At 42.9% G+C, this 18,974-nt stretch overlaps 1 protein-coding gene across 1 annotated transcript in view; it reads right to left on the bottom strand.

Annotated features, from left to right (window-relative positions):
- LOC130256575 (IgGFc-binding protein-like) overlaps positions 1-18,974 on the bottom strand; it is a 60,206-nt gene that overhangs the window by 6,731 nt on the left and 34,501 nt on the right. The window contains exons 56-78 of the mRNA XM_056498312.1: positions 18,218-18,816; positions 17,304-17,868; positions 16,951-17,150; positions 16,469-16,849; positions 15,827-16,113; positions 15,146-15,417; positions 14,760-14,843; positions 13,033-13,280; positions 12,582-12,759; positions 11,976-12,084; positions 11,366-11,460; positions 10,778-10,954; positions 8,527-8,729; positions 8,087-8,231; positions 7,100-7,344; positions 6,300-6,464; positions 5,753-5,877; positions 4,779-5,047; positions 3,374-3,582; positions 2,748-2,889; positions 2,057-2,307; positions 1,331-1,460; positions 127-292 (exon numbers count right to left, since the gene is read on the bottom strand). Of these exons, the coding sequence (XP_056354287.1) occupies positions 127-292; positions 1,331-1,460; positions 2,057-2,307; positions 2,748-2,889; positions 3,374-3,582; positions 4,779-5,047; positions 5,753-5,877; positions 6,300-6,464; positions 7,100-7,344; positions 8,087-8,231; positions 8,527-8,729; positions 10,778-10,954; positions 11,366-11,460; positions 11,976-12,084; positions 12,582-12,759; positions 13,033-13,280; positions 14,760-14,843; positions 15,146-15,417; positions 15,827-16,113; positions 16,469-16,849; positions 16,951-17,150; positions 17,304-17,868; positions 18,218-18,816 (5,245 nt within the window). The remainder of the gene's footprint in view (positions 1-126; positions 293-1,330; positions 1,461-2,056; positions 2,308-2,747; positions 2,890-3,373; positions 3,583-4,778; positions 5,048-5,752; positions 5,878-6,299; positions 6,465-7,099; positions 7,345-8,086; positions 8,232-8,526; positions 8,730-10,777; positions 10,955-11,365; positions 11,461-11,975; positions 12,085-12,581; positions 12,760-13,032; positions 13,281-14,759; positions 14,844-15,145; positions 15,418-15,826; positions 16,114-16,468; positions 16,850-16,950; positions 17,151-17,303; positions 17,869-18,217; positions 18,817-18,974) is intronic.

The raw sequence follows: 18,974 nt of genomic DNA, 5'->3' as shown, positions 1-18,974 counted from the left end.
ACAAAGGGAAGAAGAAAGGTAAGAAGAAATGAGATGGTGTAGCTACTCCTAGAGGTTAACTACAACTTAATCCACTCACTTCTAGTGGCAGTGCTTGCTGTGGATATTAAATAGCAAATCAAGTACCTGAGACGAGAGCTTCTTTTCAGAGGAACTTTCCAACTTTCACCAAACACATTCACATTCCGCACCCAAACACCATTTGGATTTTTAAAGTCATTTCTGTATCGCCCATCAAAGTCACCACATAAGCCTTCCACTCTGCTTCTGTAGGTGGTAGCCAGCTTTATGTCTAGGCAAAATCAGAAAGAGGAAAAGCTGTTACATAGAAATTGTTGCCACTGAGTGTGTGGAAGAGGTGGAAATCAATGCCAAGTGCCACATGTCATGATGCAGATTGCAGGTGGTAACGTGACATGGGCTGACTACATAGCATAAGAGCACAGCCCTGAACATACCTGTTCACACGTTCCTGTGCTCTGCAATGTGGATCATGAAAAAGTAATTTTTGACAGGTTTTTATATAACATTATATCACTGCCTGCCTGCTCTTAGTGCATGCTGCTTACTGCTTTGCCACAAACAGAATGCATCACCCACTTTTTGCCCTTCCCCCAAATCCACTTGATCACTGAAAAATGGAATTTCTATAGACAGGCATTTGCTTTCTGCAGTTGGAATTTCAGGGTTTGGAATGATGGCCATGTAAATAAAAAGCCTGGCACTTTCACCACTTTCAGAAATACTCTAGCTATATGCTAGGAGTAGCTCTGCTTTGAACAGAGGAGGTATCATGTGTCTGGCTTACATGAGTGACTTGTGTATACACCGTGTGAAAATCCTGACAAACACTGAGGAATGGGATTATCTGGAGCAGGCTTAGGAGGAGGCATGCAAAATGATACACTCACAGGGTATAGCTTGAGGATCTCAGTCTTATGACTCCTGTGGCTGGGTTCAGCTGGCAAAGAGGCAGATCCAGATTTTGCCCCATTATCACAATTAACAATTTCAAATGATTTACTTCTGTTTTTATCATTCAGACCTTACTTAACATGAAAAAAATGCCTGACAGTCTGACTCTACATCTCATTTCTCCTAAGTTCACAGGGATCCAGAGAAATGCCAGTTTTATGTTTTTTTTCTGGTTCCTGGGAAACACTTCTCACTGGTATTTTCTGGTTTTCTTCTGGTATTTTATATAAGAAAGGACCATAGTGCAAAAGGTGAAGATTTCAGATTTTGCCTTGGGTTTAGACTTCCTCTGGAATGAGAACATTTTTGGGGGCAGTGCATAAATATTTCTGCACAGTTTTTTAATATCACTTACCTGCATTTTGATTGCCATCAAAGCTCAGGTATAAGCCAAAATCTGTCTCCAGGTAAATTCTTGTTGTCCTCTGATATATACGAATACCTTCATGAGGTCGAACAGGGGGCCTCACCCTCACACCATCCAACTAAAAAGGAACAAAAAAAAATAAAATTCATTATATATAGGCCAAATTAAAATCTGCTTTCAGTACAAGTCAATACTACAATACAATACTTCTCTGGTTTTATGATAAATATATCAGATAATTTAAAAACATTTATTTTTTTAAGTTAACAAAATGATGTATTGAGGAAAGTGATCTGAACGCAGTACTTTCATATCATCCAAAGAAATTTCTATTATTGAGCTAAAAATGTAATATAGCAGCAATGTATGCTCTTACACAGCAAAAAGAGGAAGGAAATTTAATTATCCAAGCATGACACCACTGATGAAAATTGGTGTGGTTTTATTGCTAGCCTTAGGATATTTGGGGTTTCACTGCTAAAACTGTATTTATTAATTTATTTGTTTGATGTAGAATTGTATCTTTCATAGCTATGGAGAAAAAACACTCAACACAACTGCAAATCTCATTTGTGGTTGCCTCACAGCACTGCTGTAATAACACAGTTTGCTTTAATACTTTAATTCTTAAAAAGAAAAAATGTCCATTACTCAAAGATATTTTATGTCAAGGGAGGGTCTTCCTCTGTGCTCTGAAGTCAGGGAGGGACTTACCAGAACCTGCTTGTTCTGCCTGAACCGCACTGTGTGGTTGTAAACATTGATGAGCATCTCTTTCAGGTAAGTAATGTGTCGACTTCCACGTAAAGGATAGTTTGTGCCTTCAATGCTGAACTGTGCCAGAGTGTCAGGCAGGTCAGGGATGGTCTGAGCCAGAATATATGTGTATTTCCCTTGGAAGTGGTGCACCAACCCATCAAAGGTGATGTAGTGTGGGTCACCCATCACCTGGCATTTCCCAAAACCTGCAAGGAAAGAGTTAATTACTCTCTACTGGTTTTGCTTATCAGTTTTTGGGGTTTTTTTCCCCTCTTCTCAAATCAACATGCCATGGGAAAAATGGAGTCATTGTGATAGGATTCACAAATTGAGTTTTGGGTTCAGCAGTGGGAATTTTTAAAAAGAAATTTTATTCCAACTAGTCAAACTTTATTCCAACTGTCAAATTTCTAGATATAAGTAAATTATACCCAGGTATCCATTATAAATTCTCTGCATGTAATAGGAACCTTCTATTATAAGAACTGAAGCCTTTTTGTATTTTGTAGCATGTTGTCAACAAAACAGTCAGAGATGCCTTCTTTCCCCATGAAAGAATGGAGTTGCCATGAAAGAAAGTATGTACACCCACATTCTCCCTTTGCAGCCTTCAAGTGAGCCCCAAGTGAAGAGCTGCTGCACATACCTGTTGGATTGCACTTGTGTTTTCCATTTTTAATCACACAGGTTTCTCTAGAATCACAACTATAGCTCTTGCAACTGATGACACCATTCTTCTGGCACTGGCATCTTTTGGTGCAGTGTGGAGTTAGCCATGTCTCCCCAGCCTGGACACAAGTTGTGTTAATAATATGTTAAAGGTGCTCAGCTCTGCAGTGCAATGGAAGTTCAATAGCCATGGGTGTGGGCACTAGCTAGGTGCAGCCTTGCCCAGTTGGCAATTCCATAACTGCTTGATTAAGTGTAGTCTCACCAAGAGACTGTGAGAGGGGATCTCTGTCCATTTGTCTTACTGTCTTTGACATGAGAATTTGAACAAAAAACCAGACTAGGACAGGCTGCCTGAATAATTCTGGTCAGTTGGCGGTTTTAAAATAAGCCTCAGTTTTGGCCTCAGGTGCAATGTACCAAGCAAGCTTCTGTATCTCCTAATACCCAATACCTAATACCAGCTTTTACTAATCAGATGAAATGTATTTAAGAGGTAGATCCTTAAGTATTTGATCTCTCTCTCTCTTTCATATTAAGATGGACAGGAGACCAATTTTCTACAAGTTTTGAAGTCAGAGATTTGCCCCAAAAACTACTTACGCTGTAGTAATTGTTGTCATCATCCCTGCAGCCACAGCTGCTGAGAGGCACACAGTTGCCATTGCTGAGCACATAATTATCATCACATTCACAGCCTTCTGTGCACTCTTCTGTCTTCTCACAAAGGGAAGAGGCAAAAATGTCACTGCATGTTGATGGGCAGGGAGAGACACAGTCTTTGTAGTGGCTCCGGGATGGGCAGGGCAGTGCTGTGTGGGAGAACAGAGCCAGTGTTATTTAATACATTTACAAAGTGCACTGCAAACACTGAAAGCTACACCTTGGCCTATGGAATGGTAGGACTGAACTGCCTTTTAATAGCTGATTTTGATCATCAGCTAGTTTTAATTTTTATATTTTACTTTAAAAAAACAAACCAACAAAAAAAAAAACCAAACAAAAAACAAAACAAAAAAAACCACCCAACAGAACAAAGAATGCATTCTGGAACTGCTTATTCAGTTTAATTACAGGTATGAGTGAACCACCTGGCACTAGATTATCCAGATTCGGTATTCCAGTTCAGCTGCAAAGGCTTCTCTGGGCACTGCTATAAATGAGCCTCTCAAAGGCAAATTCCTTAAGACATTCAACCCTCCATTGATGCAGGTGTACATTTTGCTTAACTACAGACGTGCAAGAGCAGCAGATATGTGTTCTCAGACTGCAGGGTCATCTAGCTGTAAACCCTGTTTATACCAATGACTAGATGTGCATAACAGGACAGTTCAAAAACAGTGTAACATGACAAAAAGTCTGTAAGTCCAGTATTTTCCTCCACTCATGACAAGGAGGCAGCTGGGGATTTCTGATGGATCTATTAATCTGGCTTGGTTTCTAACCAGTTAACTGTTTTGTCCTCCACAACATTATGTGATAATCCCATGGTACAATACTAAATCGTAAAAAACCCCACCCAAATAAAACCCCATTACATGATCTTTTCTGATTTTTATTTAACTTGTTTGTAGCTTTGTTGAAAGGGTGGAGTGAAGCATATACCCTGGAGATGAATCTGAGTTCAGGGTTCATAATAAAACACTGGGGAAATTGACAGGTTTTATTCAAATGACAGTGAGTTCTGTGTCCTAGAACAGTATCTTTCTTTCTTTTAGTTTTCTGATTATATTATTTCTATATTTTAAGCTCACTACAATATTTCATTTACTACCAATACGATTCTAACTCCACATCAATATTCATAACTTGCCCAGTTCTGAGTTATCTCTGGGTTTTTCTGAGTGTGAACACAGTTCAGTGCAGCAATGGAATCATGATGGTAGAATTGTATTTTATAAGAATTTAGATTTAATTTTCTTTTACATAACTTGTTCAATTAATGTGCTAATCTTTGCATGCTGTCAGTCATCCAATTTTCTGATTTTTCACTTGCTTGTGTACTTACGACAGAATGTGCTATTCCTCCATTTAATGGTGATTCCATGGTTCTTGCAGGTGTCCACATAGGCTTGAACAATGTCACAGAGAGCAGACTTCATACCATCATACTGGCACATATCATAGATGCAGATCTCTATGAAGTCATCAGGGTTGACTAGACTATGGCATTCTTTGAATTTGTCTGATTTTAGAACATTGCACTGTCTTTCAATGGGTTGTTTATTCTCAGCAGTGCAAGGAGGATTATCATCTTCTCTTAAGTCTGGCAAACAACTGCAAGAAAGCACAGACACAGGCTGCTATAAAACAGACTGAAACTGAAAAGTATCTTTCCACTGCAAAGTAGAAAAGGCTGGAGACTTCCATCTGTCAATAGATGAAAGACAGGGCAGAAGTGGACCTGGCTGACAACCACCACGTTGTGTCTGGTGCCTGTTACTCTCATTGAACTTGACCCTGACTAGAGGATTGACTTTACAGCTTGACCTTGGATCTGTCTCATCACTGCACGTTTCTGTGTGGTGACCTGAACTGAGCCAGGCTGACCTCAGCTTCCATCTGTGGGGCTTCCCCACTTGCCTCACTCTGGTAGAGTGGGATGGACCCTGGCTGCTGAGGCCACAGTTTTCTCAGCTGTGTTGTCACATATGGCTCCCTGTCTGCCAGGGAGCAGTTGGCCCTCACCATTCCCCAGCACCATCATCTTGCTCTGGGTGTTACCAGTGTAAAATAAACAGTCTGCACTGTGGACTGCCCCAAAGACTAATTCTCCAAGTATGTGTGTAGATTGATAGAACAGCTGTGGTTTTCCTCTGGCCTGTGCAGTAATTTCCTGTGGGAATGGCTGTTTTTTGAGCTACAAATTCAAGAAGAGGAAACTCTGGTATACTGTGCTTATGTATCAGCCAGTCAAAACAATTGAAAACATTTCTGTTTCCTGAAGCAAGATGAGAGGTATGAAAATTATTTAATATTTACCCCTTATCACTGTCTGTCTCCACTTCCCAGCTATTTCCAAACTGTGGGGCAGTGACAAGTGTACCATTGGTCAAGGACAGATCATCTTCATGATTACCATTGAAATTGCCACACATGCCATGCACCTGCAGAGGAAAAAGAACCATGACCCTTTTGCATCAACTTCCCCAATAACTTCTTATTCATTGCCTATGAAATAATGTGGCCAAATCACCACCAACTACCAATCCTGTACCAGACATTTTAGACATTCTGACTGCACCCACAGAGAAACAAAACAGAAATTACAGTAAATCTGTGATTCCCTAAGGCTTCAAGCTGTTTATTTCTCTAAGTTAGAAGTATTCCCCTAGAAAGGCAATTTCTTTAACTACCGTCTTGGAACACAAAGAAACTGTTGTGAGGAGAAAAAAATAGAAAGGAAAAAGTTACAATACAGCTGCAAAGAAAGATGCAACAGCAAAACACAGGAATAAAAGGAACTAAAAGTAAACATACAAAGCAGCAGTTTTGAAACAACTCCAGATGTCCTTATATTAAATCTTACCTGTGAGAAATAAGAGCGTGGGAGGGTGATTTCCAGATGATGATTGCCATCAAATTTCACTGTCACACCAAAGTCAGTTTCCAGTACTATAAATCTGCCAACATTTCCAATGGACATGCCTGGCAGTCGGTTCTGCACTGGAGTGTAGACTCTCTCGTTGTTCAGCTGGAGAGATGTGTCATTTGTCAGTATGGACATTCTTCCATGAAAGCTCACAATCTATATTCCTATCAGTGCTGAAGATTTCTCTGTGACAGTTTTAGCTTTTTACATTTCCACCTTGCATATTCCAACTATGGGTTGCAGGAATCAGCCTTTTAGCTGAGGAGGGCTTGGCAGGATTTGTATCCTTTGCTTTTAACAGGGAACTGGAAAGATCCCTGGTAGTAAGCAAGCTCTTTCTCTGCCCATGGGGCAGATTCCCTGCCTCCAGTACTGCCATGGCTCCCTATGCTATTCCAGGCTGATACGTTATGTCTTTCTTGCTAAGGTGACTGAGTTTATAAAAGTTGCTGAAGTGGAGAGTCCCATATTTTAATTCAGGCAATAGTTCCCCAGTCTGAGGCCCTGCATTTAATCTCTAATATACGGATGATAGAGCAGTAAACCCAAACCAGAAGCCTTGGAAACTAGTGAGAAATTCTATTTCCTCATCACATCCACTTAATGGGGATGCCCACAAGTGTTAAGCATATGCATTTATGTTCCTTAGGAAATGTCAAGATCCTTTTTGCTACAGCTATTCTAAGTGAGCTAATTTTAAGATACTTCTTGCCAGAAAGAAGAGCACCTCCACCTACCAGGATTCCTTGGTTTTTCTGAAGGGTGATTCGTATACCATGCACATCTACGTAGACTTCTTTCAGGTATGTGGCCCCTCTTAGTCCCCTGTCTTCATTCTTGCCAAGTATGGTTATAGGAATGACATTGGTGGCAGTGTTGACAACCTCAACCAAAGTGTAGGTGCAGGTTCCCACAAAAGTGTACTTCATTCCATCAAAAGTGAAATAATGGGGATCTCCTACCACTTGACATGTTGCTTGACCTGAAGGCAAAAAAAAAAATCTAAGAATTTTGTACTGGATTGCACGATGGACTCAGCTGACCAAAGCAGTTTGCATTAGTGGAGCAATCTCATCCTGATAATTGGGCAAATTGTGGGCAAATTTCCAGAGAGGCATCTCAGATTCATGCCAATGACACTTATTTTTAAATAAGAGCTTTCCAGAAAGCATCTCCTACATTTAATTTGCAAATTATATACAAAATAAACTTCTGTATACATTACTACATGCTGTTGTAGCTATGATTTATAGCATAGTTGAGAGAAATACAGAACTTTTCTACTTATCTATATGAAAACACATAATTAAATGTATAAATGTAGATGTAAATATTAAAGTAAGTAAAATTACATCTATATGTACATCAATATGTAATGCACTTGTCATTATGCAGGCCCACAGAAACACAATTCTCATGGAAATGCAACCAAATTTAAATCTTTCAGCACTGGTGATGTGGGACTTGAATTTTCATTATCAAGACAAATGGAATCCAAGCAATCTGGCAAACTTTGGGCATCATCAGTTTTTGCTGATATCCACTGCAACAGGAAGGTATCTGTGCTTGCAGGACAGAACATGCATTTTCATTTCTTAGCACTGGCAGCAGTAAGTTGGGACTTCTTTACTGTCCCTTATGAAATTCTATTTATAACAAAGATAGAAGGAGAAGAGGATCTAATTATGGAATTGACCTTGGGGTGGTTTTCAGGCAGGACTCACCATTGGAATGGCAGCCCAGCACACCATCCTGAATACTGCACTCCTCCTGGGCTCCACACTCCCAGGATTTGCACTCTATGGTGTTATTGGCCTTGCAGGTGCAGCGCTCAGTGCAGGGGTAACGGGTGAACCAGCTTTCATTCAGCTGCATGGGAAGAAAGAGTGCAGAAGTACACATTATAAGATAAATAGGAAGGTAAAATCATAAGGAAAAATCAAAAGATTAGCATTTGAATGTGCATGATATATTATTTGGGCAATTGTAGCCACACACCTCATGGACCAAGAAAGCTGACAAAGTAAGTCTATCTTGAAATTATTAATGGTATAAATATGAGTTATGTAGTGTTATTAAAATGGTTTTTCCCTCTCAGTGATAAAGAATGAGATGCCCTGATTTTGTTTTTTCCTTTTTTTCTTTAATATCTGATGTAACTTGCCTGGTGATACTGGTTTTTTTCATCAACACAACCACAGTTGCTTTCTGGCACACATTTGTCTCCACTCAAAACATAGCCTTCCTTACAGAAGCAACCTTCCACTGGCAAAGAACTGCAGGAATCAGCTGATGAGATGTTCAAACAGGTAGAAGGACACCTAGTACCACAACTCTTGTAGATGCTGCCTCCAGGACATGACATTGCTAAATAAAGAAAAAAAATAAGATCACTCAAAAGGACAAAATCATAAAAAAGGTTTTCCTGATGCTTTCATTGTTTGCTCCTGAAAATATACAAAATGGCTGTTAGAAAGTCTGACAGGAGAGTGCTGAGTACAAACCTTTTACTGCTCAATTAAAGGCATAAAGGTACCCAGTTATGGGAATAGAAGAATTTTTGCCATACCAGTTGATATGTCCCCATTACTGTAGTTACTATTTGAGCATCTGCTATATATTCCAAAATAGAACAAAAATCACACTCTTTCACTGAGACTCCTTGAGAACAATATCCTTTCACACCCCATCTGCTTATGGTAGAATTGGGCTACTATCACACAGTACATGGTCTCCAATGATAACATTATATTTTACAGAAATAATTTGTCCATTTCTGTAATCTGAAAAAACAGAGAAAAACATGGGTTTGGCTGGATTCTGTTAAAAATCACTACATATGATTTTTATTTATTTCTGTACCTACAACAGGATCTCTTAGTCCTGTCAGACAAATTCAGCTGACATCTCCAGTCATTTAGCCAGACTTCCTTCCCCTAGTCAGAACCTCAATTGAGTTTTTATTTGAATCATTAATGAAGAGAGCACTTGAGAGTCAGTCTTTCTAATGTTACTAAGTTTTCTCTATTACTATAATGAAGCCATAGATTATTAGGTTCTGGCCTATATCCTCAGACTATGGAGTTTGGATGTCCACGGCTTTAATCTGATTTGGAGGGTTAGACACTCATTTCTTGTTCTGTCTTCTTTTTATGTAAGAATTCCTGGTGCTCTTACTCTCAGGGCTGACTTACTGGGTGCTTTATCACAGTAATTCTTCTTCCAAACTGACCAGCTCCTCAAACCTATCTATTTTTTTATGCTTTAGCTTAAATGCAGTGCTAATTGTTCACATTAAAAAAAAACAAAAAACAAAAAACAAGAAACAAGAAACAAGAAACAAAAAACAAAAAACAAAAAACAAAAAAACAAAAAAACAAAAAACAAAAAACAAACAAAAAAAAAACCCCACAAAAACAAAAACAAACCAAAAAAAAAAAAAAAAAAAAACACCAAAAAAGAGAAAGAAATAAGGTGCAGGTCTGCAAAAGGTAATCCAGTGGTAAGGGGTGTAATAATAATTAGTGCAAGACAAAAAAAACATAGAGAACAATTACAGTTTATTTAAGTATGGTTGACCTTTAGAGGAGTTTCTTTTCTCTCGAGTGTGTAGTTTGTGGGCTTAAACATTCTGTAGAAAATGCTGCCCAGAGAAGTTGTGGATGCCACTTTCCTGGAATTATTCAAGACCAGGTTGGATAGGGTTTTGAGAAAGCTGTTTAAATGGAGGGCATCCCTGCACATGGCAGGAGGGCTGGAACTATATGATTTTTAAGGTTCTTTCCAAGCCAAACCATTCTATGATTCTATGATTCTAGGTGTGACAAGCAGAAAGCAGCCCAGTGTTGCTTATAACCAGCACCAGTGTGACCCCTGGAAAGCTTTATGCTAAGAAATATGAGTTCATTATAATAAATTTGCCATAAGGTCATTCTAAAGAGAATTAATCAATAAGTGACTTTGCTTTAGAGAGAAATAGAGCATTTCCTAGAAACAGCTGCTTTTCAAGGTCTCTTGTGTTTTTTAACCAAAGGCCATTGACAAACATGTTTTATGGAGGACTAGCAGCTCCACTTACATTGAGGATGGCAGATTTTCACTGAAGCAAAGGAACTTATTTCTCCAGTGCAGAAGCTCACATAAGACACAGTTGAACGTAATCGGACTTTTCAAGAAACTAATAGCAAATTATAAATATTATAAAACTTTAAGGATTTAACCTGCATGTATCCTAATGTTCTCGAAATTAGTGGTTTATTCAAATCCTGGAGTGGTTCTGAATCTGAAGCAGGCTCAAGACATTATAAAAGACAGACTATACTCAGAACATTACATAAAATGAAATAACATGCACAGGAAAGGTAAAGGACAATGAAGTTAAAATTCAGAATAGATATTTATATCAAAATACTCACGGCAAAGAGTAGCATTCCTCCATTCTATGCATATCTCAGCATTGACACATGACTCAGCATAGGCCTGCAGTCCATAGCATAAGGAGGTTGCCTGTCCCCCAGTGAAACACATGTCATAAACACAGTTTTCAAAGAAATTCTGTGGAGGCACCTTGGAGTGACAGTCCTTGAAGATTCCTGTGTAAATCAAGGAAGATATATAGAAGGGTAGAAAAAATCCCACTGGAAAACTACTAGTTCTAGACAACTATAGGGAACATGTCCAGAATTCAGATGAAGTATCTGTAATACACACACCGACAGTCTGTCTGCATTATTTCTTTTTAGCAAGCAGAGTACAAGTCACCATAACACAAAGAGCAGCTATGGTTCCCTGCACATGTTCTCAGATAAAATTCATGGACAAATTGACATTGTCTGAACAGATGACATATTCTGGCAGGCACCTATGGGTTTTACACTGGCCATTCACACTGGAAGTTTTATATGCTTCCAATATAAGTTCAGAAAAAGAGACTATAGAGAAGGGACAAAACAAGCTCGACCATGCTCCATCACCTGGCTCACAGAGATCTACCAACACACTACCTGTTGGGTCTGTGATCATGCCACATGCTGTGTTTTTCTTTGCTTCACTCTCCAACACAGGATCACATTGCTCTTCCGTCCCACCACTGGAGCATCTGGGGAAAGCAAACAAATCAAACATGTTTTACATCTATTGCTATCTGATTTTCAGTGGAAAATTAGTACATGACAACCCTGCACAAAAGAGTGCATTTTATTTCTGTCACAAGACTTTATCCAGCTTCTTTGAAAAGCTGATGTCAGCCCTCTCATTGAATGGACTCCTTTTTTGGTCCCTTCTGGGTGATTCAAAGGCTTATTCTTAGTTTAAAAAAAGGGCTATGGGATCCAAACAGTTATGGTTTCCAATCAGGGAACTGGACTGGTGTACCATCCCCCCTCACACTCAACAGACAGTTCCTGCTTTGGAAAATGAGACTTAAAGGACACAAGCCCTCTTATAATTCACTTTTATGTTTATGTGGAAGTTTATGTGAAAGTCCAGCTCCCTTCTTCTAATGGGCAGCTGGAAGATATAGAATGGCACTAGATGAAAAAGCCAGTGAGTAGATGGATGTTTGATTTTAAGAGTTTGCTCAGAAAATCTACATGATGAAATGATTTTACATACATGGTGTTATTTTCAGGCACCTGCCAGCTTTCTCCAAGATCAGTGGAACCACTTGCAATGTCACCATTGGGCTTGATATTGTCATCATTGGGATCACCATTATAATTACCTGTGAGGGTAAAAAGATATTTATGGTACATATGAAATTCAAACCTGCAGAAAAAAACCTAGGTTTCAGGCTGTAAAATAAATTGAGATAGGGAGAATATATATGTAACATTAATCTGTACTGCAGAATAGTGTTTTGATTACTGACATGAGCTGCTGCTCAGACATTTGGAGCAGGAAGTCTGTAAGTTCCTATGTAACTAGATTACATGGCATCCAAGAAAAAACTTATCTAAACTTGTCTAAAAAACCCCTCATTTTCTTGCATCCTACATGTAGAATGTTGGACTAAAAATTAAACAGTCCTATTTGTACCATTATATTCTTTAGGTAGATTTCCTGAAATGAATGTGTGAAAAACTCATGAAGAGATAATTGAACTAGAAAAGTCCAGATAATCCAAACCGAAGAATAACCAGAAACTTGCAAGACAAACTAGTCTTGTAATTTCTACATGCTAAGAAAAAAAAAATTAAGTAATCACCAGCTACCACTTACCACAGAGGCCACAGAGCAGACCACTGTAATTAGAGGGCACAGAGACTTCTGCATAATGATTTCCATCATATCTCACCCACAGTCCAAAGTCAGTTTCCAAGAGAACATATCCACCACTGCTTTGAATACTGATCTTCTTTTCAATAAATACAGGCAAGTTCATTCTGTAACCATTCACCTGTACAGCAAGTTGTAAAAGTAAGTAAGTATATGGCTGTTGGGACCCCTACAACTACCACAGATAGAACAGATTGCTGAAAGATAGGATCTTGTGCATAGGGGAACTGGAACTGATTACAGAACATCTGAGCAAGTTTGTTGGAGATTTCATTAAAAGAGGTAGATACTATTAATAAAAAGACAAAAGTTTTGTTATAAACTCTACAGAGATAATAATTATTTGCATGTCAGTTAAAATTTATATATGTCTTTTAAGTAGGTATTTTCTTACATTCACTTTCTTGTTTTTCAGCAGAGAAATCTGATTGTCATAGACTTCCACGTGCACTGACTTCACATAGGAGACTTTGGTGTTGGCTCCTCTGTGCTCATTTGTTGTGGACACATCAAAGTATGGAAGACTCTCAGAGACAGTGCACACTTTGGAGAGGGTGTAAGTGCAATTTCCCATGAAATTATGGACTTTGTGGTCAAAAGTGTTGTAATGTGGGTCCCCAGAGGCGCTGCAGGAAGCACGATCTGTAAAGAAAGAAAAGGTCTCTCTGAGTTTTCACCAGACTTTTGCAGCTGCTTGGTTCCCAGTTTGTTTGTTTTATGTTGTATTTGTTGCTCAGATGTAACAGTGATGACATCAGTCAATAGCACTCCAAAGGCCAACCCAGCCTTCTATCTTTGGACCCACAAAGACCTACTCTTGTGTATCAGAAATCTGTGCTAGAGGTTGATGAAGAAAGTTGGGTAAAAGGCATTATTAAGACATCATTATATAAAGTGGACCTGTGAGATTTTAGTGTCCAGATCTGAGCAGCTCTTTCTCACTAAATAGGAAGAATTTACCCAAAAAACTTCACAGGATTAGTTAGCCAGAATAGATCGCTGCACTATCAGCTGTCTGGGGTCCAGTACTCATTTATGGAACTTAAATTGAGTATTGCTTTCACAAGATATCCTTTGCACACTTTAAAAATATTAAAATTGAATAGCCAGTGATAATATGTACAAATGGAGATACACTGTGTATACAGTTATGTGCGAGATCTGCATAAGATTTTTGAATGCTGATAAAAACTGATTTGAGGGAAAAAACTTCCCATCACATCTTATAAGAGTTGAACCTGAAGGTACTTTTTGGTGTTTACAAAAACCAACAAAAAATAAGGAAAAGAGATTCTTATATCTTTGCTTTTCAACGCCATATTAAACTATAGCTACACTTGGAGTGGTGTCTACATGTCAACCTTAACTCCTTATAAAGAAAGATATACTTAAACAGTTACTGAGAAAAGCAGAAGAAATCTAAATTGACTAGGTGAACCAGGACTGTCTTGTACTTAACGAGCAGATAGGTATAAAAATTAATGATTAACATAGGAGGAAATTAGAATTTATCTAGACTGACAATTTAGTACATATCCTATATAATAAACTAGTCATTCCAAGAAAAGATAAGAGGTTTATATCTGAAAAAAATCCAAAATTTGGAAATAAAAAAAAAATTAAAATATACAGAAAATAACATATGAATAACAGGTGAAAATTTGCCATACGAAAGACTAATTTACAAATACATGGACAAGGCAATAAAGAGTATGTGAGATAACTATCACATCTGGTCTACTCCTACAAAAATATGACCACTGTGGCAAAGAGACCTATTGGAAGATGTATAGAGTTGGAAGTCAGAAAGACACCAAGAAGAGCAAAAAGGTTCCGGAAGTCTGTTTAGCAAGGAAAAGCAGGAATCTTCCTGGACACACTCACAGAAGTCCTTCTCGAATGTGCAGGCAAAATTACAGTCTGTTGGTGGAGCTGAACATAGTGCAGAAAGGAAAGCAGAGGTTGTAGAGTGAGGGTGGGGCCGCCTTTTCCCCATGTCCAGCAGGGCTCAGAACATCCATGTACATCATACATGGCAGGCCCAGGGACAGTCAAGGGTGGCCAGCCAAGGGCAAGTGCTCAGCACAGCCACTACAAAAGACAGATGGGAGACAACGGTACCTGTGCTTGTCCCAGTTGACGGTGATGTTGTCGTATGTGGAGGCCGCGTTGTAGTGCCTGGCGACGGGGGTGAGGCTGTAGGAGCTGGTGAATGGAACAGAGTGAAACAGAAGTGGAGAAGGTATGTTTGAGAATGGAGATTTGTTCCCAAGTGGGGATGTTGCACGCTTCCCAAACACCCCCACACCATTGCAAACAAAGTGCAGGACGGGGATTCCACCTGCCTGGAAGAGTCTCTTCACGCAAGGGCTGGCTGGCCCACCAGAGTGGGGGACTGGTAATGTGATAGATGGAGAAATCCCTGCCCCCTGTACTTCCCTCCAGAACTGCCCCATGCCTTGTCTCTGAGACTCAAGGAAATCAAAGGAGGTGAACAGAAGACTTACCACAGACAGTGCCAGCACTCCAGTCTCCCAGATCAACGCCCGCCTCAGCACAGGCCGCAGCGTAGGCCCCCAGGTCATTGCAGAGCTGCTCCGTGCTGCCAGCCGTGGCACACTGGTCATAGACACAGCTCTCAAAGTATGTCTCGGGTGGCAGAACTGCATGGCACGGCTGGAATGGGCCACCGAGCTGTGTGAGGATTGAGCACTGCTTGTTAGCTGCCTCCTCTTCAGCAGGGGAGCAGGACGCAGGCGGGCTGATGTCTGGGTCACACCTACAAAGCAGACAGACAGCCCTGAGTTCCCTGCAGCCTGCTGACAGCTGCCTGACCAGCATTTCCTGAATTCCTCCTGAGCTGTAATCTCAGCTTCTGCAGTCCAGACCCCTCCCTAAGACAGGCACCCATGGCTGTCACTTGAAAGAGGGGAACACAAAGCCCACAGGCACCATTGCCCTCCCTGGTTTCAGGTGGAAAGAAGCAAACGATTGAGGCAGTTGCAATCCAAACATCTTATTAAAACCGTCCTGCCCAGACTCAGCCCACTCTCCCTGGGGTCAGGAACCAGCCTCTTCTCCCTTGCCCCATGCTTGCCATCACCAGCCCTCCCTCCTGATGTCCCTCACAGCTCCCCTCTGCCACACTCCCTTGTGTCCTTCATCTGCATGATGGTACAAGGACTCACGGCCACTCAGCATCTGGCACCCTCCAGCTGGCTCCAAAGTCGTTGAAGTCGGGTACAACCACCCCATCGGGTCGCATGAAGTCGTCCTGCTGGCTCCCAGTGTACGTCCCACAGAGCCCACAGAGTTTGCCCTTGTATTTCTCAGACACCTTCACTAGGAGCTCATGGTCCCCATTGAACTGCAGCTGCAGGCCCAGCTTGGTAGAAACCCTCACGTAGGAGCCGCTCAGGGAAATGCTCACACCAGGGGCAGGAGAAGCAGGCAGGGAGACCAGAGCACCGTTGATCTGGAGGAGGGGGACAGAGGGAGACAAAAGCATAAAGAGCTGCCCTCCACTGAGAGGTCACTGGGGTTCCTCCCCAGGGTACTGCCAGTGGGCCAGAGGCAATGCTGGCATGAGAAACACTGCCTTGGCCTATGGGGTCAGCAGCCACTGTACAGTGACACACTGAAAGCTCAGGGAAGTAACCCAGAATGTGTGTCTGCATGAGCAGCCATGTAGGGCCCATTCAGAGCCCTGCCAGGCTCTTCTGTGAGTGTGCGGGAGGCTCAGGGAACAGCAAGCTGTCCCTGGGGGCAGAGGGGTATTTAAGGGTGTGCAGCATGCCTGTTGTTCCCAGGTATAAAAACGAGAGGCTTACGTAGACTGCCTTGTGCTTGCGCAGAGCAATGTGGAGGCCTTCGAGGGACAGTGCCACAGAGTCCAGAGCTGTCCAGCTCTGGCTGCCGCGATGTTCGTTGCGGGTGGTGACACTGAAGCCAATGGAGGAGTTGTCACAGCCTGTCACCACTGTGTAGTTGCAGGAGCCCTGGAAGTGGTGGAGCTTGCCATCGAAGGTGCTGTAGTGTGGGTCACCGTAGATGTGGCAGATGGCAGTGCTGGCTGGGTAACAGCCCCTCTGGCCATCCTGGATCTTGCAGACCTCGTCCTCGCCACAGGACAGGGCAGAGCAAACCATCTGGCCTTTGGCTTCACAGCGGCACCGGCGAGTGCAGTTCTCATTGACGAAGGATTCGCCTTCCTGCAGGCAGGGAAACACCAAACCTCAGCGTATGAAGCAGGAAAGTACAGGCAGAGGAGTGGCCTGGCAGGGGGGCAAAGCAGAGCAGGCTTTTCACTCACAGTATAGTAGTTGCCCTCAAAGAGGCAGCCGCAGTTGGCCTCGGGCACACAGGTGTCTCCGCTGAGGAGGAAGCCAGAGCTACATGCACAGCCCTCCACACAAGGCTTGGAGCAGTTCTGAGGGGCATGTTGGTCAACACAGGTGGCAGGACAGCCGGTCATGCAAGGGTCATAGTAGCTGTTGGGAGGACACTGCAGAGCTGCAATGGGAAGGGGAAAATTAGGACCAGCAAGACTTCAACCATGGTCAGCCAAGTGAGATGGGAAAGACCAAAGACTGTCTTTGGCCAGAGACTCACAGCAGAGAGCATGGCCATTTGTCCCTTTCTGACAATGGCAAGACAAGTACTCACGGCAGAAGGTGGCATTTCTCCAGGGAAGAAGAGTCACACCAGCTGCCTGGCACGCGTCAGCATAGGCCTCCAGAGCAGCACACAGGAACTCCTGACCACCATTCAGGGCACACAGGTCATACAGGCAGGTGTCAAAGTAGTCCTGGGGGTTGATCACGCCGTGGCAACTGTCAAAAGAGCTAGGCCTGGTGGTCAGTATGCCACAGAACTGGTCGGAGCGGTAGAGCTGCTCGTCTTCTGCACTGCAGGGTGGGGAGGGGACTGGAACACCGCAGGAGGGGTCACTGTCTGGCACCTGCCAGCTCTGTCCCAGCGCATTGGAGTCCGCAGCTTGCTGCCCGTTGGGCATCATGTACTCATCGTCTCTTCGGTTGTTGAAGTTGCCACACATGCCACAGGTCAGGTTGAAGTAGGTGGTGGGCACCTTCACCTCCACCGAGTGGTCAGCGTCGTAGGACACTCTGAGGTTGAAGTCTGTCTCCAGGACGATGTAGCGGCCGCTCTTGCTCACCGTGACGGCCCCTCCCGCTGCGCTCACAGGCAACGTCTGCCGCACGTTGTTCACCTACAGCACACAGGCACAGTGGGCCCCGGGCCTGTCCCCAGCCTCCCTGGCTGCTCCTGCCCAGGGAAAGCAGCTGCCAGCCCCAGCATGGCAGACAACTGCCTGGCATGTCCTCACACCCCAACACCCCTGGGGCTCACAGAGCTGTGTGCTGTGTTCTGCACTTTACTCAGCATGGCCCATGTTCCCCATTTATCCCCTTGCTCCTCCATTCCCTCTAGAAAGGGAAAACAAAGTGATCCAGTGCCTTCAAGAGATACAACGCACACCTGGCATGTGCCAGGCCCTGCCAGCTGCAGCCAGCCCAGCCTTGCAGCCTCACCCCACTGGAGACAGCCCCACTGCCTACCAGCACGTGGCTCGTCTGCTGCTTGACCATGACGATGCGCTGTCCGTACACCTCCACCGCGACTTCACGCACGTAGGACACTCGGGTGTTGCCCCTGTGCTCGTTCTTGGCCTCCACGTTGAAGTAGGGCAGGGAGCTGGTGTTGGAGCACACTTTGGCCAGGGTGTAGGTGCAGTTGCCCATGAAGCTGTGTGTCACCTTGTCAAAGGTTTTGTAGTGGGGGTCGCTGTGGACGTGGCAGATGCCGTAGGAGTGTTCGAGGCACACGGGTTTCCCGTTCTGCACCCCGCAGTACTGGCCCACAGGGCAGGAGGCATTGAAGCACTGGACTTTGCTTCCCCGTGCAGGACACACACACTTGGAGGAGCAGCTGTCGTCCGTCCAGAACTCGGAGCCCACGGGGTAGTGCTGCCCGTTGTGCCAGCACCCGCACTGCTGGCTGGGCACGCAGCGGTCATTGTAGAGCAGGTACCCGCTGTCGCACACACAGCCCTCCACGCATGGCAGACTACAGGTATCGGGAGCTGTTGGGTCAACACAGGTGGCTGGACAAGCTGCAGCACAGGACTCGTAGTGACTGTTGGCCGGACAAGCGATTGCTGCAAAGATAGAAGAACAGGCAATTACTTGGTGAACAGAATGCACCTCTCGGCAGAATATCTATCCATCCCCTTCTGGAAAAGTAACATTCTACATTCTCTCTATTGTCTCTTTGGCTCTACTTGTATTCTTACTCCTACCTGATCAAAATGAAACA

Source organism: Oenanthe melanoleuca, chromosome 9 (assembly GCF_029582105.1).
Source record: "Oenanthe melanoleuca isolate GR-GAL-2019-014 chromosome 9, OMel1.0, whole genome shotgun sequence".
Taxonomy (NCBI): domain Eukaryota; kingdom Metazoa; phylum Chordata; class Aves; order Passeriformes; family Muscicapidae; genus Oenanthe; species Oenanthe melanoleuca.
This window is presented reverse-complemented; position numbering and strand designations above follow the sequence as displayed.